At 42.5% G+C, this 24,308-nt stretch overlaps 1 protein-coding gene across 2 annotated transcripts; it reads right to left on the bottom strand.

The window, feature by feature from the left end:
• Positions 1–301: 301 nt before the first annotated feature.
• Positions 302–24,094, bottom strand: Srpx2 (sushi repeat containing protein X-linked 2). 2 transcript variants are annotated; one of them, XM_085837607.1, is made up of 12 exons: positions 23,765–24,094; positions 23,528–23,579; positions 21,862–22,076; positions 17,324–17,410; positions 8,324–8,515; positions 6,189–6,365; positions 5,790–5,916; positions 4,966–5,087; positions 3,333–3,512; positions 2,895–3,028; positions 1,782–1,903; positions 302–797 (listed from the first exon to the last, which is right to left on the bottom strand). In XM_085837607.1, the coding sequence occupies exons 3-12, from the start codon at positions 22,067–22,069 to the stop codon at positions 617–619; spliced, it is 1,530 nt and encodes a 509-aa protein (XP_085693733.1). In that variant the 5' UTR covers positions 22,070–22,076; positions 23,528–23,579; positions 23,765–24,094; the 3' UTR covers positions 302–616. The 2 variants fall into 2 exon arrangements, with proteins under 2 accessions (XP_085693733.1, XP_029329264.1); XM_029473404.2 differs by lacking the exon at positions 23,528–23,579.
• Between the last annotated feature and the right edge of the window lie 214 nt (positions 24,095–24,308).

The following is a 24,308-nucleotide window of genomic DNA, read 5'->3' on the forward strand; positions in this document are numbered from 1 at the left end:
ATGGCTAGATGTTGCTTCCCAAACTCCCTCTGGAGAAAATGTTTTTTTAACTCTTGATGAAGAAATGGCTCAAGCAACATTGTTTTTAAGGCCAGCATCCTAGAGGAGGAAATGACGAGCAGCTTCAAGAATGTTTTTTAGATCCTAGTCTTCCTCTCTCCTGTTCCTCACATAACTAACTGTGAGGGAAATCTATTTATACTTGGTCAAAGTGTCTTGCTTGTCTGTTGCAATGCTGCCCCCTGCTGTTATCGTAGGGTAGAGGAACCATTTACAACACAGTAAAGGAATGAATTTGGTATTTACTTATCTGAAAGGCTTTGGGAAGAGTCTAGACAGAGAGGCTCCAGGCAGGTGAAGAAGGACTCCTGTCTACAACTCACTGCCCAGGGCATGTCCTCAGTTTCATAGGCTCCTCCAGTGCTACCCAAAACGGAGACTTGCTTAGGGAAATGAATATTCTACCCTAAAATGTTGCCTGGAACTGTCCTAGATTTGGCAAACCTCACCCCCACCCGAGGGCTGCTCCCAACAGTGCAGGGGGGGCGGGGGCACAGCATTTCCTCTCAGTTTAAGCTCCGGAGGACAGGTGCCTCAACCACACCCTGCCTCAAGGTCACTCGCATAGGTCCCTCTGCTCCACTCTCCGTGCCAGCTCCTCGTTGCTCAGCAGGTAGTCATCGATGAATGTGAAGATTTCCTCAGGGGTGACAGGTTCCATGTAGCGTTCCCGGTCAATACCCTGCTTGTCAATTAACACCATGTTGAAGTAGGAACGAGTGAGGCGCTGGAATTGCCTAGATAGAGCAGTTCAGAGAGGAGTGAGACCTTGGTCCAAGTCCCTCTGTTCTTTTATAGCTGTGCCCCTCCTTGTTCCACCCCTGCCACCCCCGTCTCAAATCCTTTTTGCTTATTTTCTGCTGCATTCCTAGTCCTGGTAGCCTTTTGTGTCTAGCTTTCCCTCCTAACCCTAGCCTGTTATTTCTTCACTGTGTTTTCCACTTGAAGCAAGAATATTGCACACTGCATGCAGCCTGCATGGAGCAGCTCCAGGAGGCATGTAATTGGAGAACCTATGACTTGCATGCACATTAAACCTAGGAGCTCTAAGGTTGATTAGCAAATTGTGCTAAACTCTTCCATTTGCAGCTGCAAGTCTCCGTCCTCAGTATTTCCTAGTCTTTTTTGACTGCCCTGAATTGTTCTGTTCCCGCTGAAACTGAATCCTAGAGGTAGGTATTATTTCTCAGAGAACACTGATGCCTTTATTGGACCTGAGCATAATTTGGGGGAACTGTAAGGCTGATAATGGATAGATAATGAGAGAAGTCAACTTCTACCACCTGTTACCTATAACCTTCTCTTTCATGAGGGACAGATAGATATGGTTCAGATTTCAGTCACCAAAGATGCCTTTTTCTCCTTTGGAGACTGGAAGTAAACAGAGGAAGTCATAGGCAATGAGTTGCGAAGCTTCCTAGGGATTCTAGTCTGGCGTGGAATCCTTTGTGTCTCTCTTCAGTTGTGGCTCTTCAAAGTCATCTGAGGTGACTTTATGAAAGCCCAGATCTGGACTTTGAGGTAGAGCCTGGTTATGTGTATTTTAAGACTCTGTTTAGTTCCTTTAGAACTGAGAATCACTGTCGTGATTTAGCTATAAGAGTTCAACATAAGAAATGCCTCCAAGACACTAATTCACATCTACTGGCTCAGCCCTGCTCTTGGTTGCTATTGTCCTATATCAGCATCTTGCCCATCGCCTACAGCCTCACAGCCTGCACCTGAGCTCCTCAATGATGCCTGCTGATAGTTGTTGCTCCCGGATGCGCCCCACCTCCTGAGGTGGCTGTCCCACCAGCTCAATAATGGTCACATGCCGCAGGTCAAGTCCACAGGTGGATTGCTGGGAGAGAGAGAGAGAGAGAGAGAGAGAGAGAGAGAGAGAGAGAGAGAGAGAGAGAACCTTAAATAGAATAGCCTTTTGTATTTACATTCTTAGGCTGCTTGGCTAACCCCTTACCCTGTGACTCCATTAAGGCAACATGGGAAAGGAAGGGTTTCTGCAACGATCACACAATCTCATAATCAAGCGATCACAGTACTATGAGGTCTGTACAACCTCTTCCCTCTCATTCCTGAAGTACTGGCTTCACAAAAGTGTTTCCTTTATTCTACTTAACTGTCTGAAACATATTGTACAACATGGAATAGAAAAGAGAAACACTTCTTGACAGCCACCTAGTCTGGCCTTTTTTTAAATCAGTCTTTTACCTATCTCCCTATCTGTCCCATTTATCAGGTAAATTCACCATGCAACTTCCCTGTTTTCCTTTGTGATATCATGGCACTTAGGTACTGATAGTAATAGACAGCACCGACCTGAAGTGAGATAGCTTGGGTTCATTCCCAACTCTACCACTTATTAGCTAGTGATCTTGGCCAAGTCACTGAATCTGTTTCAGTTCCCTCACATCTTCAGTGGGGCAAAAAATAGCACATACATCATAGGGGTTGTTGTAAGAATTAGTTGTATATGTGTAAAAGCATGCCAGTCATTATGTGGTACTTACCCAGCACTTATTACACAAGTGAAATTCCTTGGAAACACACATGTAGGTTATTCTTAATATTTACATTTGATGACAACTATTTTACAAGCCTCTCTACATTCCATTCCCAGCCTACACCCAGTTCCTTGGGAGATAAATCTACCATGCCATACTTACTGACTTTTCCATACATACCATACTTACTAACTTCTCCACAAAAACATTTTAAAATGTGACCAATATACATAATGGTAAAATGAATCAAATGCTCTCCACAAGAATAGTAGGACTATGTAGGTTTTGTGTTACACAGAGTAAACTTTTTACTAAGCCATTAGATCTCACCTGCAGCATAGAGATTTGCATTTTGTAGTATCGATTGGAGGGATCAGGAGCAGAGACTATGAGGAGTCGCTGTTTTTCATAGAACTGATCCAGGAGGCCAGCAGCTGAGTTAACATTGACATTAATCTTCATAGCTAGGACAGAAGCAGATGGTAAGTTGGAATATGTCCTTCTTCACCCCTGAAGGCATTCCAGTCTTGTACATCCTTGCCCTCCCTTCCCTGAGGTGAATTCCAGAAGGAAACCTGAATATTTTATACTCTTCTTTTTGAAGTATAAGTATTCTTTGGGGGAATGTTGGACCTTAAAATAGACCCATCTCAGAATCTCCAGACTCATACCATATGCATTGATATCTGACCCCTAGACAATGGAAGGAGTTCTTTCAGAGTGCCCCTGAGCCATAAGCCTAGTCACTCCTTTCCTAGTTTCACTCACGAGTACAAACAGGTGGTGATCCTGACCACTGTCGACTTGACTGGCAAACTCGGGATGGGGTCCCCTGGCGTTCATAACCACCATCACAGTGGTATTCACAGATGGCACCATAGTTGTCCCCCGCTGAGCTGCAGGTGAGGTAGCCGTGCTGTGGTGGCTTCAGAATGGGACAGCGTCTCACTACCAGGAAGAAGGTCAAGTTAAGGATTATGATATCTCTCATAGTCAGGAAGGGCTAAAGGGTCCACTCCAGGCTTTCTAGGACAAAAGACTTGAGATGATCCGAATGAATAGATTTTCTGTGTTTTCAGTAGGCAGGAGATACAATTTTCTTCACTAAGGAATTAATTTTGACATGCAAACCCAGGTTCCTAGTCTTTATAAACACACACACACACACACACACACACACACACACACACACACACAGAGAGAGAGAGAGAGAGAGAGAGAGTCATGCACAGTCATCAGATGACTGTAAATGTATAAAAGAGAATATTGTCATCTATGTTTGTAGACTTTTATAGATAACCAGTGTAAATATGACCAACGTGCAGAAGAATGACTTTCTTCCTTTTGAGACCTGATCTCACAATCAATATAGCACAGGCTGAGAAGGATTCTCGGGGAGTCCAAGATGCTCCAAACTCACTGTCTGCCTTAGCTTCCCAAGTGCTAATCTTACAGGTATGTGCCACCATACTTGGTCAGACTTACTTTTAATAGTGTATAAGTTAGATAAGCCCATGATTGAGAGATGGGTTAAACAAATCATAATACAGATTTAGAGCAGAATTATTATGTTGTACTTAAAAATATTTCTGGAAGCAGTATCAAAGAACATGGAGCTATTACTTGTGATTTAATGAAAAGTAGGAAGAGTGAGCTTAAATTATACATTGGAAATATGTATAGAGAAAAGACTAGAAGGAAAAATACTAAGATGTTACAGCAATGAGCCCTGGAAGATGGATGTAATAAATTATTCTGTTTTAATTTAATTTTTTAAATTAAAACAGAATAATTTATAGTGTTTAAGTGTTGCTTTAATTGTAATTTTGAGATAGCATCCTGCTACTTAGACCAGGCTAACCTTCAGCTTGCTTTTCTCTTTCTGCCTCACCTGCTGGAATTACAGGCATACAGGCATGTGCTACTCTACCTGGTTATTTTTTTCAAATGTCTAGTTATAAACATGAATTCTTTTAAAGATGACAAAAAAATAAAAACCAAAGTGAAACTATATAACCAGGAGCAGAGAGGAAGGGGGCCAGCAGGCCACCAATGTTATCCTTTCAGTAGATAGATGCAGCAAGAACTGATTAGATTTGATCAGTTTGAATACTAAGAAGAGAAATGGATGTAGACTATTTGTGAATTGTATCTAGATTTAGAAGGACTATAAAGGCTTGTTGGAGAATCAAGGTTCCTAGAACAATTTTATGCCGATGTAGTGTAGGTTTTCTTTAAACATCTGTTTGATGAAGTTGGCTTTTCCCCAATATAAAAAAGAGGAAAGAACTGTTGTGGGTTTCTGAAGGTCAGGGCAGAGCAGGAATTTGAACAGTGTATACAATGAAGAGTCTTTTTTTTTCTCTCTCTCTCTCTCTCTCTCTCTCTCGTTTCTTCTGACCTTGTACTTTTACAATGAATTTGCAGCTGGCCCGGTTGTAGGCTCGGTCATAGGCAGTATAACGAATCACATGTTCTCCTTCAGGGAAGTGAGAACCAGGCTCTGGACCCCGAAGTGTCACCCTGCATGAGACAGGGTGAAGGAGTTACTGAACAAGTAAGGCAAAGATAGAATTGAGATATGAGGCACATCTTTTCTACAGGCTCAGCCTGTATTGTCTGGTCACCTGAGCACAGTAGGGTACTGGAAGATCCTGCTATTTAAAGGTCATAGTCTATCATGTCTAGATAGCTCCCCTGAGCTCCATGCAAAAGAGAACTCACTTTCCCAGCAGGGTTTCCTCTTCTTTACCTAATCTGGGGAGCCCAGCCCCCACACTCTACCTGGGAATTGTCACTTAATCCTTGGTGAAGTTACAGGTTCAACTTCCTGGATTGTGTCTCCATGCAAATGAGGTATCTCAGAACCCTAAGCCTCAGCCAATAAGCCTTCACCCTAAGAAGAACCCTTTCCACTTTTCAAGGTTTATATGGTTCTTGTTCACCCCAAATAAAGAATACAAACTGTTCCTTTGAATACTGTCTAAGAGAGCTGTTTCACTCAATGTTGTCTAAAAGAGCTGTAACACTGAAATCCTCCAAGAATACCTTCACTGCTGGACCAGGATCCTGCTGACCCACCCTTTCCGAACTTTGCTCCATCGTTCCCTGCCTATTGTATATCAGTGCCTGAACACTCAGAAGGAAGAAGTGAACAACAGAACTGCACTGGGGAACTGGGAGAAACTACTGGGGACACAAGAGGCATGCATGACTCAAGCTCACCTGGTGATGGTACCATCAGCAGAATCTTTCACTAATGGTGGGTCCCAGTATACTCGAGCAGTTAGTTTCTCTGGCTCTGCCATTTTCTCACGAGAGTGAGGACAACGGATCTTGGGTGGATCTATGTCTGGTGATGTCAAAAAATAAATGTGGATTTATAGATCCCCTGCCTTCCCTCATGGAAGCAATATTACACGCCATACTGGGTAGGTAAAAGAACAAAAGTTCACCTTTATCTAAGAAAGAGGGGGAAGGAGGCTGGCTCCATAGGCAATAATGCTATGCCCACTCTGTATTGTCATAGAGAAAAATAATTCTGTGATTATAATTCTACATCTTCTGTGAACATAATGCCAGATCACCTTTTGTAACAGAATAACTGGAGCTACCAGTATTTACCTACACATACAGGCTCGCCTCCACTCCATCGCCCATCTTCCATGCAGATGCGGCTGTGATCTCCTTCTAGGTGGTAGCCACTAGAACAGCTATAGTCACAACGGGAGTCAAGCAGCATTCCATTGGTGCAGGTGTAGGTGCCACTAGTGATGAATGGCAGTGTGTGGCACCTTATCTCTAAGAGAGAATCAAACAGCAAGTTCAGCACCCTATAGGACTCTCTGGAGGGGGTTCATGAGTGTCTACCACAGTGTGTGTGTGTGTGTGTGGGGGGTTATATTCAACAGAGAATATAGAAATCTCATCCAGTCTGCCCTTTCCCTCAAATTGTCCTTTTATAATTCCATATTACAAAGTAAAAGAACAATCTGAGTGGGCTGGAGTGTGGGGTCTAAAAAAGTAAATCAGCTGTCTGAGTGCATCATTATGAAAATAAGACCTCGGTTTGCATCCTACCTTCACCTCTTGCTCTCTGACTTAGAGACATTACCTCATTTCTCTGAGTCTTACTGTTTTTCTTTTTAATCAATAAACTACATTTATCGCATAGGACAATTTAAGGGAAGCCTCAGCAATGGTTAATTTTTGTTTCTTGTTCCTTAGATGCTGGGCCTTCTTCAACTGTTATACGTCCTAAAGCGTGTTCAAAGTTCCTTGCCTGTATACACTGTTAAGCTAAGGCTCACTTGGATGCCACAAGGCACACTTGGTCCACAAGGCTTTTGGTCCACTTGAGTCAGGCCACTGTCTGGAGGACATGGTGATATTTAATAAAAGCAGAATATGTGTGCTTTCAAGACTGTTAGTATATAGTTGTGAGCCTATCATTAGTCTTGTTTTGGATAACTGATATTTGAGAGAAGTAAGCCACAGACATTTCTGTAGCTTGTCTCAGTCTTACATAGAGTTTGAATGTTTAGACTTTTAAGAAAAATTTTATATAGGCTCTGTTCATTTTTTTTTCTTGACTAAATGAAGCTTGATGCTGAGCTGATGGCTTTTCTTTCTCCCTGCATTTGTTATGTAAAAAAAAACACACCCCAAAATGACCCCTTTGAAACCAGAGTCAAGGAGAAAGCTAGGTCTCTTCAGATGAATCCATTTACTCAGTATTATGGAACAGTGAAAAAAAGTAGATTCAATCACGAGGAAGGTCCAAGCTAAAGACAGGACTCAACTGTACCAGCCACCTCATGGAAATGGGAACATCTCTATGCTTTTGACTACTTTTATGCTTATAATTCATAGCCTTATATCTTTTTTTTATCACTTCAATTCAAACTCACTTTGGAAATGTTGAGGTTTAAGTCCTAAAGCTACTTACATGTCATGGTAGTAGCTCCTTTTTGGCCATCCACCTTCTTCTCTCCTTCATAGCTTTTTTTTGCCACCAAGCTCATGAATCTCTGAGTTCTCAGCACATAAGCACACAGATGTGCAACATGCACGTGCACACCTTTAAGTTTCTATCCCCTTAGCCTATTAGCAACCTAAAGGTAGTTGATGAGCTGACTGAGTTCCATCAGCATCCTGTGTACATGGATGTCCTTTAAATGGTATTTGCTGACCACATATGGAAAGCCTCTTGCTGCCAAAAGGCTGAAGAGTTTGAATAAAAAGTAGGGGCTTGGGAGATGAAGTGAGATAGAATTCAAGCTATGTGTGTATATGTATTCCCATATAATGCTATTGGGGATCCTTTTTACTTTAAAAAGAAAATGAAGACTAGCAGATGTCTCATCAGCTCTACTGGCAAGACCTCTAAGGCTAGGAAAATTAATGACACTTGACCACAAGTGGGAAGGAGTCTGGAACACATCCTTGAAAGCTCCAAGAAGTGGCCCAGGCCTAGATCAGTTAGTTCCTCATGGCCAAGTCTTGTTCTCCCACACACATTTCTGGGTTCTATGAGTCAGAGTGGCTGGCTATGACTTAAATATCCACATTACTTGGACAGTAACCACCACATACAGAGCAAAAGAAACCACAATGTCAGGAAGAGAAAAGGCTCTGTTGAAGGCCAATGGAAAGTTACCAACTTTCACAGCATAAAACTCCCAGGTATATACCTTTCATGGCCAGCAGGCTAACTTCTCTCTCATACACATATCTGTATGTGCTCACATGCAACTTACGCCTGCAGTAGGCAGTTCCAGACCAACGCCGGCTTGGCAAACATTGCACTGACTTCCGTCCAATCAATCGAAAGCCCCGGTCACAGGAGAGCTCGCAACGTGTGCCTAGGCTACTGTGATAATTTCCTCCCCTTGGTGAGTAGCATGTGGCTTCTCCATCCTGGATATTCAATGTGTAACACCATCGGGGGACTGTAGTAGCAGAAGAAAAGTAAGCTAGAAGTACAGTAATCAACTTTACACAAATAGTAACTATAGGCAACTCAGTGAAGCTGGGAGTAGGAGAGGTTGCCCTCCTCAGGGAAGAGTACACTACTGATTTGTTGTCCAGTGCCTTAATGGTCAGTCCTGAAAACATGCATCCAAGTAACATTATATAGACTCAAATACGCGGGCATGCATGCACACATGTGTGTATACATATAAATGCAAATATGCATACAATAACAATTGATAGATAAAGAGGCCATACATTTGTAGGACAGCAAGGAGGGGTATATGGAAAGGGAAAGGAGAAATGTTGTAATGGAAACACAACTTAAAAAATAAATAAAAAAATAAAACAACAACATCAACAACAACAACAGCAAAACAGTGTGGTTGTGTCAAAAGGGAAGAAAGAGAACTCATTGGAATAGAAGGGAGATCCCAGAAACAGGCTTAAGTACGTCAACATGATTTTGGACAAAGGTGCAAAACCAATTTAATGGAGAAAAGACAGCTTTTCAAAACAAATGACACTAGAGAAATTGGAGTTTCAGGTGCAAAAAAGGAGGCAGGGGAGGAAGACAACTAGAACCTAAATCCCACAACTTACTCAAATTCTCATCAAAATTGACGTTAGATTTACATTGAAAACAAAAGGAACAGAGTTTTTGGAAAATTAGAAAATCTCTGGGATTCAAAGATAAGCAAAGAAGTCTTAGAAGTGATACCAAAAGCATAAATTATTAAAGAAAATCAACAAACTGGACCTTTTCAAGGGTAAAAATTTTGCTCTATGAATAAGTTCAAGGAAAATGCAAAAACTGGGAGAAAATATTTGCCAACCACATATCACATCCACAACAAAAGGCTAGTGAATAGAATATAGAAAGAATTTTCAAAACTCAACAGTAAAGATGTGGACAAAAGACCCAGAGAGATATGTTATTAAAGAGGATATATGAATGATTAATAAACATATGAAAAGATGTTCTGCACCATTAGTCACTGAAGAAATGCAAAGTAAAACCTCAGGGCAATATCATTAATAAACCCCTTAGGATGTCTAATGTATGTACAAAGTGCTAAAGGAGATGGAGAGAAATCAGAACTACAAATTGCTTTGGGAAATAGAAAAACAATGGCACACTGGAAAATAGTAGTTTATCCAGAAGTTATATACTTTCTTTGTTAAGAAAGTTGACCCCACAACTTCATTTCAAGGTGTTTACTCAATGGAAATAAAGACCTGAGTTCACACACAGTCTTACACCCTAATGTCTGAAATACCTCTATTCGTAATTGTCAAAAATTGGTTTTGTGTGTGAACAGCATAGCTAATGGGTTTATTTCTTTATAAAAATGTATAAGAATAATGTGCAGGTGACAACACAGATGAATTCTAAGTGTATTTTGGGAAGCTAAAGAAACAAGACTCCATTATATGACAAACACACAGGCAATACCATAGGCATAGAGTACAGCTCCACATCAGAGGTAAAGACAGAGGAGAACTGCAACGTGATAGCATGGCACACGTTTCTGAGGAGATAAAACTGTTTTTGTTCTCTGATGGTAGTTATCTTACTCTATGTATTGGTCAAAACTCATAGAACAGTACACCAGACAGGGCATTCTGCTGTATGCAAATTTAAAAAACCTGGAAGATGTACATTAGAGAGAGAACAGGATCGTGACCTCAAAGCAGACTGCTGAGGAATGAAAGTCTACTCCCTGTTCAGTACTGAACACACAAGATTTTAGGGTGGTTCTTTCATAAAGATGCCTTACTAGTAACACAATAACTGACTCTTCCACTGGTTCCATGTTCTCGTTTATATTTTGAGATAGAGTCTGCTATATAGTCCATGCTGTTCTCAAACTCATGATTCCCTGCTCCTGAGTGCTGGGATTACAGGTGTACCAGTACACCTCATTCCATATGGTTCAGAGTTTAGAAGGACACAAAGAAACAACTGGATGGTGGCCTGCCCAAGTTTACCCACACAGCATGCTACAGATCTGTTTGTCTAGGATTTGGAAGGCAAAAAGGACCATATAAGTTTATTTGATTTTCAAATCATAGGGACAAGAATATGGGGAACTTTTATCAAAAGCACATTACACCAGGAGGTTAAGGAACAATGGAAGGCTAGGGCCTCTGTTCTCATGCATCTGGAGAATAAAGATAGATGACAGAGCAAAAACTATTCTCTGACCAGTACGATGCTTTGGGCTTCCACTATTAGTTTACATCTGTGGCAGTGGTGGGGTTGCCATCTGGAGATACCATCTCCGAGTTACATAATGTTGCCTAAGTGCTCGATTTGTGCAGAGCTGCTAATTACAAAGCCACAACACATATCACAAAGACTTACACGGGAGCCTGGGATCTCAAAAGCATGTCTGTTCTTTTTTGTCTCCCACATTCTGTCAAGGAAAATACAAATCAGATTGAAACTGGGAGAGGAAACAAGAATGGAAGCTAGAGATACAAAGCTCAGAATACAAAGAAAGCGATAGAAGCCCAGCTACTGTAAACAAGTTCAAGCTTGCTGGCCTGGTCTCAGAAAGACAAATATCACATTTTTTTTTCATATTTGTGGTTCCTAGACTTTATACAGATGTAGAGAATTATGGCATGCAGGTACAAGTGGAACTACCTAAGGGGAACAAAGAGGACCAACAGAAGCAGTGAGGGGTGAGAAATAGGAGGGTACAGAGATAGGAAGGGATTCGTTCAACACACAATATATACTTGTATGATTTTTTTTTAATTGCTAGCCCAGAAGAATTGTGACATAAGGACAGAATGTTGGAAGGCAGGAAAGGGACAAAGCCACAAACTCAGTTTTCAAATAAGGGAGAAGGTAGTCTCTAGGTAGTATAACCTGGTACCACTGATGGGACAACGAGCAGAGTGTTCTAGACCATTTCAAGGTGAGGCCCGTGAACCGGCAGGAGCACTCAAGAACAAGTTATTCCAGGATGACCTGATTTCCTTTCTGGGAAGGGCCACCAGACTGGTAGAACAGGGATGATGATAGATAGGTTATGGGCAAGTCAGTGAGGCATATGCCAGACCATACTTTCCATGCCATTGATGTGGCTAAGATGAAGAAATACAAAAGAAGTGACAGTACAGTTCAAGAGAGACATAACTGGCTGAACAACACTGTAACTGAAACTAAGACTATGGCTAAATGCTGCCTGGTGAAATGTCTGATGGGACATGTGATCATACTGAGTCCTGTGTTTACGAGTCGTTCTTCCATTTTCATGCCCATCTCATATAGTTTTCTCAGTAGCCCTGTGAGGTATGCAGTCTTCATTCTTATAGATGAAGTAATTTTCCCAGAGTTCCTTGGGAAGTAAGGGGCAGGGGCAAGGTGGAACCTAACTTTGTCTATTCTAAAAATGGGTTATCCTAAGTATAAAACCTGCCACTGTAGCTGCCATTTTGAAGAATCTATTAATCCATCCACATGTTTCGTGAATCCAAAATGCAGTTAGCTATATAGTAAAATGTCTCCTCTTGGTCCTTCTTATATGCCTATGCTCATTATTCCCTTTCCAAAAGGCCCATGGTAGCAATTTGTTTATAGATACAATGCAAACCCTTGCATAGTGTCTTATTTTCATTGTGTGTTTTTTTTTTTTTTGACACATATGCAAGCATATTGTGTTCACTGTTCCCACCATTGCTTTACATTTTGTGGTTCTTGGAATCAAACCCAGGACCTTCTGCATGCTGGGTAAATGCTCTATCACTGACCTATAGGCGCAGTTCTAACTACTATTTTTGAAGTTAATAATGTGTTTCCGAAATCTTTGCATATCACAACATAGCAAGTGTGCACTTTATTTAAACGGAGTAACATTTATAGAACACTTAGTATTATGAGTGGCACATGATAATCACTTGTCTGGGGTTAACAAACCAGAAGGGCTTTTTTTGGGGGGGGGCATACAAGGACAAGAAAGTCTGACAAGACAAGGAAAAGACCTTGTCTGTGGTAAACCCAAGGTAACCCAGTCAGTTAGTACTTTGCTCAGGACTGAGAGAAGCTATGGGGCAGCTGCTTAGCCACCAGGCAGACCAAGGCTGCACCTCCAGACTAAGGTTTCTGACTCCAGGCAGGTTTCCTGATAAGAGAATGGCAGAAGGGTTGTGAGGACAATACCAAACTATATAGACAGTTTTCTCTTCTTTTTACCCTAAAAAACAATTAATTCAATTTTTAATGAAAGACATGGGATGCATATGGCTGTGTGGTCAGACAGACCTCACTTTCAATGCCCATTCTGCCTCATTATCTTCTGTCATTGTGAGCTTAGTTCTCTGGTCTGTAAAATGGGAGATAATAAAGCAGCCCCATGAAGCTGTGGTGAGAAGCAAACGGGATTCCACACATGAAATACCTGCTCTCCAGAATGGTGTTCTCTAAATCAGTGTCTGGCTTGGAGCCACCCTTTCACCTGTCTTCGAGCATCAATACACTGTGGCATCTATTTCCAGTACTTCCGTTTGGAGATATCAGCTCTAAACTGCAGGAAGTTTTTAAATGGTACAGTTGCAGAGAAAATGGTTATGAGGCACAACAGGGATTACAAGGGAGGCCAGGACCTCTGGTTGTACTTTTCCTGGCCACTCCTTTCCATGCATCATTGATAACCTTGTTTAGTTTGTTTTAGGCCTGGAGACCAAGTTCCAAAGACACTCGACACCAAAGCAAATTGTGTGGCATATAGGTTTTTAAAGGGCTTTTTGATCATTTAAAAATAACCAGTGAGGCAGATAAGGGGTAATAATGGGGATGCCAGACCCTTCAAAAGTACTTCTGGGACTGGAGGTATGGCTGGGTGGTAGAACATTTGTACGAGGCCCTGAGTTCAATTCACAACACCACATAAAGAAATATCTTTTACATTTGGTGTTTTTTAGTATCTGATTCTTTCATTTTTGGGTTCCCAGGAGGCTAACTGTCACCACCTGCTTTTCATATGCTTCGGTGGGAGTGATATGCATTATGCCTTTTGTTAAATAATCATTTGGCTCCCAGCACGAAACAGTCTATAATGAAGGCCAGACGAGTGAGTTGTCTCAGCAAATAAAACGAACATTCATTTCAGAAGAGGTACAGAGTAGAATAATGAGGGCCAGCAAGATGGCTGAGGGAGTAAATGTATTTGTACACAAGCCTGACAACCTAGGGTTGATCCACAGGACCCACGTGGTAGCAGGAGAGAAGCAACTTCATGGCAAGTTGTCCTCTGACATCCACACGTATGCTGTGGCACCCTCCCTCCAAACAAATGGATACATTAACTAGAAGAAAAAAGGATGAGCTGGTGAGGGAAGGACTGGGACTGGTGTGCACTAGATCAACTTTGGGGAAAAACAAAACAAAACAGTATACCACTCTAGCTAAAACACAGATTTCATGTGGGGAAATGGTTTAAAAAGTGGTCAGACTAGGACCCAGGGCCAGACTTTGGTTTAAAATAGGTTTACTAGGTCACTACATTAGGGGAATGCAGAAACTTGAGCCTGGGAATCTAATTAGGAAACAATAGTCTTTGTCCATGTATGAAATTCTAAAGCCCATGTATTAAAGAAATGATAGGTCTCTGTGAATGACTAGTAAGAAATAAGGAGGGAAGGGGGTTAATTAAACATGCTGGGGGTTATTAGAAGTCATATTAGGGTACTTGGAGGTCTGAGTCACTAAGAGGGTGGTGGTAGGATTACCAGAAAGTAGAAGTAGGACAGTCAGGTTACGGTAGAACCTTTGATCAGATAAGACAAAAATTCTCTCTTAGACATCTCTAACTGGGTGTCTAGCAGTGTTAGAGATGCAGTCCGGGAGCTCTGGAGCTATGTCAGGGATCCCCAAAATTCAGATCCCAGCCTTCTTCTCTCTATGATCACTACCCACACCTCATTTCCTATCTTGGCTTCAACTATGGTCAGAATAGAGAAATTACTATGGCATCTGAGGAAGGAGAACCAGGAAGAAAAGGATGTGCTTACTGCTGCTTGAGAGACCAGGCAGACTGACTGACGCCCAAGGCCATATGATTTGGAGATCAAGAGAGAACTATCATTTTCAAGATGTGGTGTGTCAACTGGAAATATGTGGGTGGATGGGGAAACAGGCTGTAGGGAACCTAGAGTCAGAGGTAGTAGTTGTGCACCATTATCAGTAAAAAGAAGTTAAGAAAGAATAGCTTGAAAGATAGAACAACCCCATGTTTGGATCATTTCTCTACTGAAACTGCCCATTTATTTACCACCTCAGCAACTAAAATATTTCCTATCCTTCAGTTTGACCTTTTTGCAATACTTGATGTAGTTGATCTCATATACTTTCTGGATTTCTGTATTTTTTATCTGTAGCTTTTGTAATATCCCCAATATACAGTCTTCTTCTATACTGACCACTAACTCTTGTTCAATGATTTATCTTTCTCTTCTACACATATCTAGCAATGTCTTCCAAGGCTTGACATTGATTTTTCTCTTCAGAAAGCCCTGTCAGTTAAGCCGGGTAATCACACAACTTTCTCTTTAAACTATCTGCCCAACAACCTTCCAAATTAGTTTGTGTGTGTGTCTGTGTATGCGCGCGCACGCGCGTACATGCAGACATGCTTGTGCTCACGAGTGTGCTGTGTCTGTGTGTCCTTATCTCATGTAGTGGTGGGGATTGAACTCAGGTTGTCAGTCTTGGCAGCAAGCTCTTTTACCAGTTGAGCCATCTCTCTGGCTCCTAGCATACTTCTTTAAGTTTGTCTTTCTGAAATGTTTTTTTACAGTTCTCCTTGGTATTCAGAATGGATTCTTCCAGGCATTAGTGCACTCAATCTTATCATCTGCTTTACAACATCTGTGGAATACATCCTTTTATTGTGGCGCTGGGACTCAAACATAGGAGAGCCTCTACACTCCATGAATTCACTCTGTTATTGGGCTACACATCTAGCCCCTCTGGGGTCCATCTTTACTCTACATTTATTTACCCCCAGACTCAAATATCTCTCCATAACATTGCTGTAACAGATTCCTGGAGCGTCTCCTCAACTCAGGCTCTCCTTCTTCTATCTTTTATTTTTCTAAACAAAATAACTTAGTGTTCTGAAATATCTTTTACATTGTCGCCGCACTGTGGAAAAATCACATGATCATTCTTTAGAGCTCCTAGCATAACAGATAAACTCTTCTGTGTGTCCAGGAAAGCATGGGCAGAGAGAATCATAAATTAAAGTCATTTTAGACATCACCTGAGCTAACTTGCTATCAATTCAGGAAATACTATTCAGCATTCTTTCTGACTCTCCTTGGAAGAACCACTAAGTCAAGGAACCTTTCCTACTTCACTCTTTATATTCAAGTCTCTTCTCTGCTAATCCACCCATATTCCATCCCTTCAAGTCAGTGGGATTTCTTCTTAGCCTCTTATTGTAGTAAATTTGGTTTACTTTGATCTCTTTGGCAATCTGCTTTGTCAAATGTCTATAACCTTTTCCAGTTCATCACAATCTCCCTGTTTTCGAGGCCTATCCTGGATGTCATCTTTTTTTAAATTTTTAATATTTTTTATTACATATTTTCCTCAATTACATTTCCAATGCTATCCCAAAAGTCCCCCATAGCGCCCCCCACTTCCCTACCCACCCATTCCCATTCTTTTGGCCCTGGCATTCCCCTATATTGGGGCATATAAAGTTTGCAAGTCCAATGGGCCTCTCTTTCCAGTGATGGCCGACTAGGCCATCTTTCGATACATATGCAGCTAGAGACAAGAGCTCCGGGGTTCTGGTTAGTACATCATGTTGTTCCGACAATAGGGTTGCAGATCCCTTTAGCTCCTTGGGTATTTTCTCCAGCTCCTCCATTGGGAGCCCTGTGATCCATCCAATAGCTGACTGTGAGCATCCACTCCTGTGTTTGCTAGGCCCCGGCATCGTCTCACAAGAGACAGCTATATTTGGGTCCTTTCAGCAAAATCTTGCTAGTGTATGCAATGGTGTCAGCGTTTAGAGGCTGATTATGGGATGGATCCCTGGATACGGCAGTCTCTAGATGGTCCATCCTTTCATCACAGCTCCAAACTTTGTCTCTGTAACTCCTTCCATGGGTGTTTTGTGTCATCTTTCACAAATGACCTCTTGCCTGAATTCTTATGCTCCTAGTTCATTTATGGCTGACACACAGTTTCACATGTATTCACTTTACATGTGTTAATTTTATTCTCACTGCACAACCAACAGAATGCAAGCTCCTTGAGGAGGCAATTCCCTGTTTTATGTATCCCGTGTATTTCCCACAGGCTTACCCTACACAGTGATAGGCATAAAGCAGATACTCAGTCCATACTTAATGACTCCTACGGGCTGGGGAGGTAAAACCACACAGCAAGTCAGTAACTAAATTTGTAATTAGAAAGCTTAGTACACCTGCTGGGTGTGGAGGTGCACACCTGTAATGGCAGCCCTGAGGAGTCTGAGGCAGAAAGATCTTGAGTTCAAAGCTGTCCAGGGATACATAGTGAGACCCTGTCTCAAGAAAGGAATGAACAGAACAAGAGAGCTTGGGCTCAGTACTAGATTGCATGCCTAAAAGCAAACAAAAGCAAAATCAAAACAGTGGCAAAGAAAAATCATAGATCCTGATGATTCTCTGAGCTCAAGTCTGACACATATGAGCTAAACATGAGCGAGGATGTTTCTGGGACGGTCCAGATCCTAGGCCAGAAAACATCCTAGCTGAGCTTCAGAAACAATGAGAATCACCTCTGTAGTCCAGGGCACGGGTACGGGCAGCGGGGACCTCTTCTGCATATACTTCATTGTAGCTTTCATCTGGAGAGTAACCTGAGCCTAGAATGAGGAAGAAAATATAGATGTATATTCATTTCTCACTCAAGCACTTCCCGGTACTCCCATCCTTGTCTTTTCCATAGGATCTGACACTTCATGATAGAGCTGCCAACCTCAGAAGGGTGACATGTGGTGGGTGTTCACTGGTTGTACTGGAAGACTTGCAAAACAAAAAATAATTGAACTCTTTAACCACTGATCAATTCTGCCAATCTTGACTATAAACCACCCAATTCCCTGGCTGAAGCTCACACACACAGCCTTAGTGAGTAGCCAAGCACTGGAGATGGACCGTTGTCCCCAGCTCTGAGGAAACAATAGCACCAAAGTGTCTTCTCCAGCAACAGACATTGCACAGAGTTTTCACAGGAAAACAGTATTTCAAGTTCTCACTAGCCTTCAGGGCATATTAAGCACCTGACTGTAATTGCTAGGGAGGCACGCCAAGACAGGCGGATGGCTTAAAGGGCAAAGGGGAACTAGAATGCCTTCATAAGCACCTTATTCTGGCTTAGAGTAAAAAGAGAAGTCGGAGTAAGGTTTTGTTTGTTTGTTTTTGTTTTTGTTTTTTCCTCCTCAGTGCTATTGATTGATCCTAGGGCCTCACCCGTGTAGTGCAATGGCTAATTTCCCCTCCTTCCTGTCAGGAACAGCTTGAGCAGTGAGCAGCTGAACTAGAAAACATTCCCAGCCTATCTTCTTCCATTCAGTTAAGTGGTCCAGTCCCTCGTGGTGGCAGGTCTGCGGCTGTCTGGGAGACTAAACAGTGTGTTCCAGCAGACGCAGGAAATCGGTCATGAGTATGAACTAATTGGGAAACAATTTCGTTCTTTCCATAGCAAAGTTTCCGGGAGACCTTCTTTAATGCCCCTGAGCTCTCATGCATGTGCAGGAAGAGGGCAGCCAGCCTAGTTGCAGTCTGAAGATAACTCTCCAGTTCCTGGAGAAGGCATGCTTACAGGACAGGGCTGGGCTTTAACGCTGGAGCCCTTTGACCTATGTAAACACACAGAACGCAAGCTTGTGGCCTTTTCTTGGGCAGAGGCACAGGGTCTCCTGCAATAAAGAGAGGGAGGGAGGAAGGGAGGGAGAGGGAGAGGGAGAGAGACAGACACAGAGACAGAGACAGAGAGGCAGAGAAAGACACAGACACACACACACACACACACAGAGACAGAGAGACAGAGACGTGGGCAGCAGGACAGGTAGTGGTGGTGGTGTTAGTTCAATTCAGTAAACACGGAGATGAATCAAATTGCAGGTTCGCCTTGGAAAATCATGTCCTCCTTGGTTTGCCCTCATTCCAAAAGGAAAGGGTTTCCCTTTTTCTCTTCAGTTTTGCTCTTTTCACCTTCCAGTTTCTCTGGCTTCCCTTTATTCCTCTGTAGGTCCCCTCTTGTTCTCATTCCCACATGGGAGGTTTGTTTGTGCAGAATCTTTGTCAGCTGTTTCAGTTTAGTGTTAGTCTCAATCCCTCACAGCTTCTGTAAACAGGGGACCAGATGTGCTTGGTTCCTTAAAGTATTGGGCCTCCCCATTCTAATTGCAGAGCTAGCTTGTGAAGAAACTCTCATCAGGGAACAGACATCTGTTCACCAAAAGAGAAAGAAGGGTGTCACAGGCCTAGGTCTGGATCAAGTAATGACAATGACAACTTAGCTCTTAATCTGTAGAGCATATGCTAGCTCATTAAGTTGCCATACCATCTCAACTGAGTACACAACATTAATGCGCTCCTACATAAAGACACAGAAGCTGACTCAGAGGAATAGAAGGAGTTGCCCAAGGCCTCCTAGATGATACATTGCAGAGTAGACCTCCCAGCCCAGGCCCGTTTGAACTCTATGGATTCAGATAGTAAAATTCAAATGGTAATAAAGGCAGTGTTTTGACTATGTTCAGAAGGGATAGAGTCAAAATCTGTCATGCAATCTAGCATTTTCTTCCCTTGTGGCAAGGGGTGGGGTAAGGAGACCATAGACCACCATGTATTTTATACCATTCCAGAATTACAGGGGATGTGGGAAATCTGAGGGGAAGACTCAATCACATAATTATAGTCTCCGCCAGAGTGCAGAGGTAGCGAAACCAGTGCTAGGTTTCTTTTGTACCAGGAATGGGCTTGGGCTACATAACCACTTAAACTTTCCCATGTCGCCTAGTTGCCTACTTTTGAATATTTTGTGCACATGTTGGGATTCTGAAGTGGGGTATAGGAAAGAAGGACACAGCCTCTGTCTCATTTCATTTTCCTGAGCAACAATTCTCAGTTCCTTTGCATCAATCAGTGGTTGTTTTACTGTGTGGTCTGGTACTGGGTTCCTTCAAATTCCACAGCCAAGTGGGACCCTTTAAGCCCAGCCCTTGGTGGCTGTACGGTTGGAATTATATTTGATAATTGAAGATGATGTTAAGAGCCACACTAATGCCTGCCTTCTGATGACAAAGACAGTGTGAGTCCCTGAAATATGCAGATATTCCAGTACACATTTTTAACCCACTCAGCTCCTTGTATACTCCGTAACATTTTCCCACTCTCTGTTGATTCTTCCTGGACACATTTTCTCACTTGCCCAGAGTCCATACTTAGCCATTTTTTTGTGCATCTTTGTGCCATTCCCATTTGAGAACAAAGGCAAAGAACCAAACAGTCCTTGAGGTATAGGCAATATTTGTCACTTAATTGTTGAATGATCAAAGGAACAAATGGGCAAATGGACACAAACCCAGCCAGGAGCTAGCATTGAAGAGGAGAATCATGAAAACTCCAAATATCTCCCATCGTGCAGCCTTCTAAGAAGGCTCTCAGGGCTGCCAGAGACCTTAGCAGCCTGGGTTCCTCCGGAGCAGACTCGGGGTAATTGATGTAGAACTGGGGAGTGCCGGATTTGCAAACAGCCTTCCGAGAGAACCTCACATGAAGTTTTTAATGCCTTGTCTGAAAAACATCTCTGGCTTTGATGAGTTTCATACAGGTGTTCAAAACTGGGGTTTGAACCTTCAATCTCCACTCCCTTAACTTCTGTGGTCTTTGAGTAGATTTTGGTCCACTGTACTTGAATTGAAGCCAGGGAGTGTTTGGAGAGAACAGCTGCATATTTATCTCCAGAAGACTTGGGCTCTTTTAACCCCAAACAGTGTAAGCTCTGCCAAGGGCTTAATTTGAATTTCTTCAGCTGAATGTCAGCCCTTGTGCTTTACCCCCTACAAAGCCAGGTTAAGCCAAAGAGGGGAAGAAGCTCACATACTTGTTTGAAAGCTGGATGCAGCTGTTCCAGGCAAACAGAGCTGCTGCCAAAGGCCTCTACCAGGACCCTGGGGTATGTGGAAAATTTTAGCTGCAATGACTGTGGCTGTGGTGGTTGCCGTTTGTTATTTACTCATCTCTGGATATTTTCCTAACCCCATCGGTTGGGACTGTCTCATTCCCCTACTCTCTCCAGTTGTTAGGAGGGCAGACACTGCAGGCCACAGAATATTCTTAGCACTTGAAATGCCACTGCAACCCAATCAAAAAACCTCTGTATGGTGGTTCGGTATCCTTTCCTTGGATACTACTCCCATTGCATTCTACCCGCCTCTCTTCCTTAGTCCACTCTTGTCAGCTCACCCTGTCTCCCAGGGGGTGAGGCGTGAAACATTCAAGAATCCAGAGAGCTACATCCTTTTTAAAATAAGGATCAAGCCAGAAGAGACTAGGGGATTCCTAAATCAAAGAATGTAATCTGTATTGTCATTGACCCTGCTGGCCAAAAATGCGGCTATACAAATCCTGTAGATAAACCCTGGGAGGAAGAGAGAAAGAAGGGGAAGTCTGGTGAATTCTTGTTCCCTCTCAGTAGACTGTCTGTCTCCCTTCTTTTTTTTTTCCCCAAAAGAGATACATGGTTTGAGTCCTATTTTATAGTCTCCACAAGGATATTTGACTCAGGAAAGAATTAATATTAATAAAGCTTTGGTTTATTAAAAAATACAACTTCTAAAGAGGTTTCCGTGGACTGTGGATAGAGTTTAGCAGCAGAGAGCTTGGGTACGATTTGTGAGATTCTTAAATTCAATCCCATGTGTAGAAAGCAAGCATGTAACAAACCAACCAACTACACAGTCAAACCTAAAGGCCCCACTCCTTGTCAGGAAGCTAAGTGAAAAGGGCAACTGAAAAAAAAAAAAGCAAGAAAGAAACTAGGAAGCATCCCTCAAAGGCCACGCTGTCCTCTTTCACTTGTGTGTCTGGTACTGGCCTATTGCCAAGTAGCTACTGCTAGGATGATGCCTCACAGGCCCTGATTGGCAGCCCCTTCTAATATTTGATCATGTTCATTGCCACCTATCAGTTTTTCTGTGGGCCTAAATTAGGGCTCTCTCATTGTCATCTCGCTCTTCCCTCTTTTAAGTCTTCCTACTGGTCTTGATCTCCCAAGAAGGAACGGACAACAGCTGCCAGAACTTACCTGCGTACCATGTTGGTGTCACTGCGGGCATTAGGAGGAGCAGCAGTGAGAGAGCACCTCTCTGAGTCAGTGGACCAGTCATCATCGTCGACAGGGAAGCTTCAGAAAATGAGGCTAGGGCTATGTGGCCAGAAGTACCAGGATAAGGGGGAATGACTTTCAGAGAAGAACCAGCTATGAACTCCCAAAATTGAGAGGAAGCAGGCATATGACATCTGTGAGGAAGAAGATTTGAACATTCATCAATTCCAGTCGTGTTATCTGGACCATAAACCTTTCCTGCTTCAAAGCATAATAAGGCTTCTTTGGATTTATGGTCCCCTTTTCTCCCAGCAGGAAGAGAAGGGTATTAGGAGCTAATCTTCAGTGTACTCTGGGGCCATCAAGTGCAAATATTGCATGGTCCAAGTCACAGGGAGGGACACTGAAGTTCCAACACTAGGAAAATACTAACAAAATCACACAGAACTAGGAAGGAATGTGGAAATCCAAAGGCTGCTACTTAGGGATTGTGTCCACTCAGTATTTCTTAACCACAAAGCTGGAGAAGCATTGACATATATGGCCTAAGACCTTCCGTGCTAGAGTGAGGCAGATCTGGATATGCTGTGACGAATCAGCAAATTAGGTAACTTCTCTGTACTTTACCTATACAACAAGAAAAATAGTATGTACATTATTGCCTACCGCAGAGGGAAAAAAAATCAGTGTTTTTGACATTATTATTACTAATTTCATATTAGACAAGACAGGGTGTTTGCCTTCTCCAGCCTTGCAAGCAGTAACTATAGCTCTGCTCTCTTCTTAGCTCTGGGTTTTGAGGCTTAGTGGTTTGACAGTTATTTCTAGCTTTTAAGTCCAGCCTACCCCTCTAGCTTTGCCCTGCTGAGCTAGGAGGAAGACAGAGAGGTTAACGAGGACCCACCTAATGAGCCCACAAGGAGAGTATGGCCAAGTTCCTATTGCTATTTCATTTTCCTTTCTGGGGGAAATCTTCACAGCAATGAGATGAGATGAGAGAATTCTGTAATGCTACTGGACAAACACACCTTAAGTAGCATTGCTACAACTCACTGCCCATCAATGTACAATAGCCACTGGATCTTTCAGCAAGCATTCATTCATCATTGTTTCCCATGCAATGCCATGCTCAGAGATGGGGGGTCAATCTCAGACATGGAAACATTAAAAACAAACAAACAAAACAACAGAAAAAAACAAAACCCAATCTGATGGCAGAGTCCTTAAAGGTACATCGTATAAAATCAAAAAGTCACTTTCCAAGTCGTTATTTCTTGATTCTAGATCTAGAGTATCTATAAATTAGGACAGAGAGAGAGAGAGAGAGAGAGAGAGAGAGAGAGAGAGAGTAAGGAATAGGGGTTAAGAAAGTAGAAAGCTGTAGTATAGATGTGATCATGAAAAGAAACTCTGATGGAGATAGAGGAAATAGATTGACTAAAGCACCAAGTAGCAACAGAAAGAGATTTTAAAAAGAGCCAGGGAAATGAGCTCATTGCTGACCCTTCTCCCATATCCAGCCTCAAACCAACGCCTTTGCAGTGGAATAAAGGTTTTCCTGTGTCAGCCCCCATACTCTTTTTGAGCCTATGACCTCTCTCCTGCCCACCTCCTCCCCAAGCTCAGACTGAAATATTTGACTCACCGGAGGGAGCCATCCTTCTACTGGATGCTTTGAAAAGAGCAGGAACATGCATCTGCGGCCAGCACAAATGAAAACAGCATATGATCCAATTTTATTAAAAAAAAAAAAAACAAAACAAAAAAACCAAACTTCTTCCCCCCACCTCCAGCTCTATCATCTAAGTCCCGAGGCTTTTGACCTCTCCACAGCTGTGAAGTGGGGCAGTTCAGTTTGAGGAATTAGGTGCAGTGTACTTACCTGCTTTTTATTTTATGATTTTTGTGGTCTCGTTCATCTCTCCTCTTTTTCTTTGCTCTCTGCTCCTCTCATCAGTCGGGGGTGGGCAAAAGCCCTTCTACTTTAACATTCCTAGAACCAGTGGCTCCTGGTCTGTCAGGGCCTCCGGGATTCTGGTAACACTGCCCAGATGTTAGGACATTTACATTTGCCAAAAGTCGTCTTAAAGCTATATTATCCCCAAAGCTATATTTGTTATTCCCCAAGAAAAGTTTGGGGGAGGGGGAAGCAAGAGGATTAGAGGAGCTAGTGCTGTCTGCTGCAGAAGAGGGGAAGTGTGACTGTCACTGGTTTCAAGCTCTGGGTGGAGTGATGACTAGCATAGGACCTCCAGAGAGGACTTCTGAGGAACACTGCTTTTTATGACTCAGCATGACATCGGGATTGAAAGAAAGGGAATTTCACCAGCTCCAGAGAGGGGACACATGGAGCTGATTTTAGCTTTCCCTTAGATTTTTCCTATGCTTTCTTTTTTTCCTCTCAAATTCACAATTTCTTTGTCATG

This window comes from Mus caroli, unplaced genomic scaffold (assembly GCF_978045245.1).
Source record: "Mus caroli unplaced genomic scaffold, Mus_caroli_1 scaffold_5, whole genome shotgun sequence".
Lineage (NCBI taxonomy): Eukaryota > Metazoa > Chordata > Mammalia > Rodentia > Muridae > Mus > Mus caroli.

Bases quoted from the DNA above. Each gene is read 5' to 3' on its own strand.
- Srpx2 (XM_029473404.2), bottom strand. From the start codon at position 22,069: ATGCCTGCTTCCTCTCAATTTTGGGAGTTCATAGCTGGTTCTTCTCTG. The intron at 17,411-21,861 runs GTAAGTTCTGGC...TCCTCATTCTAG, and splicing joins GACACCAACATGGTACGCAG to GCTCAGGTTACTCTCCAGAT. The intron at 3,029-3,332 runs GTGAGTGAAACT...CTTCTGTCCTAG, and splicing joins ATCACCACCTGTTTGTACTC to CTATGAAGATTAATGTCAAT.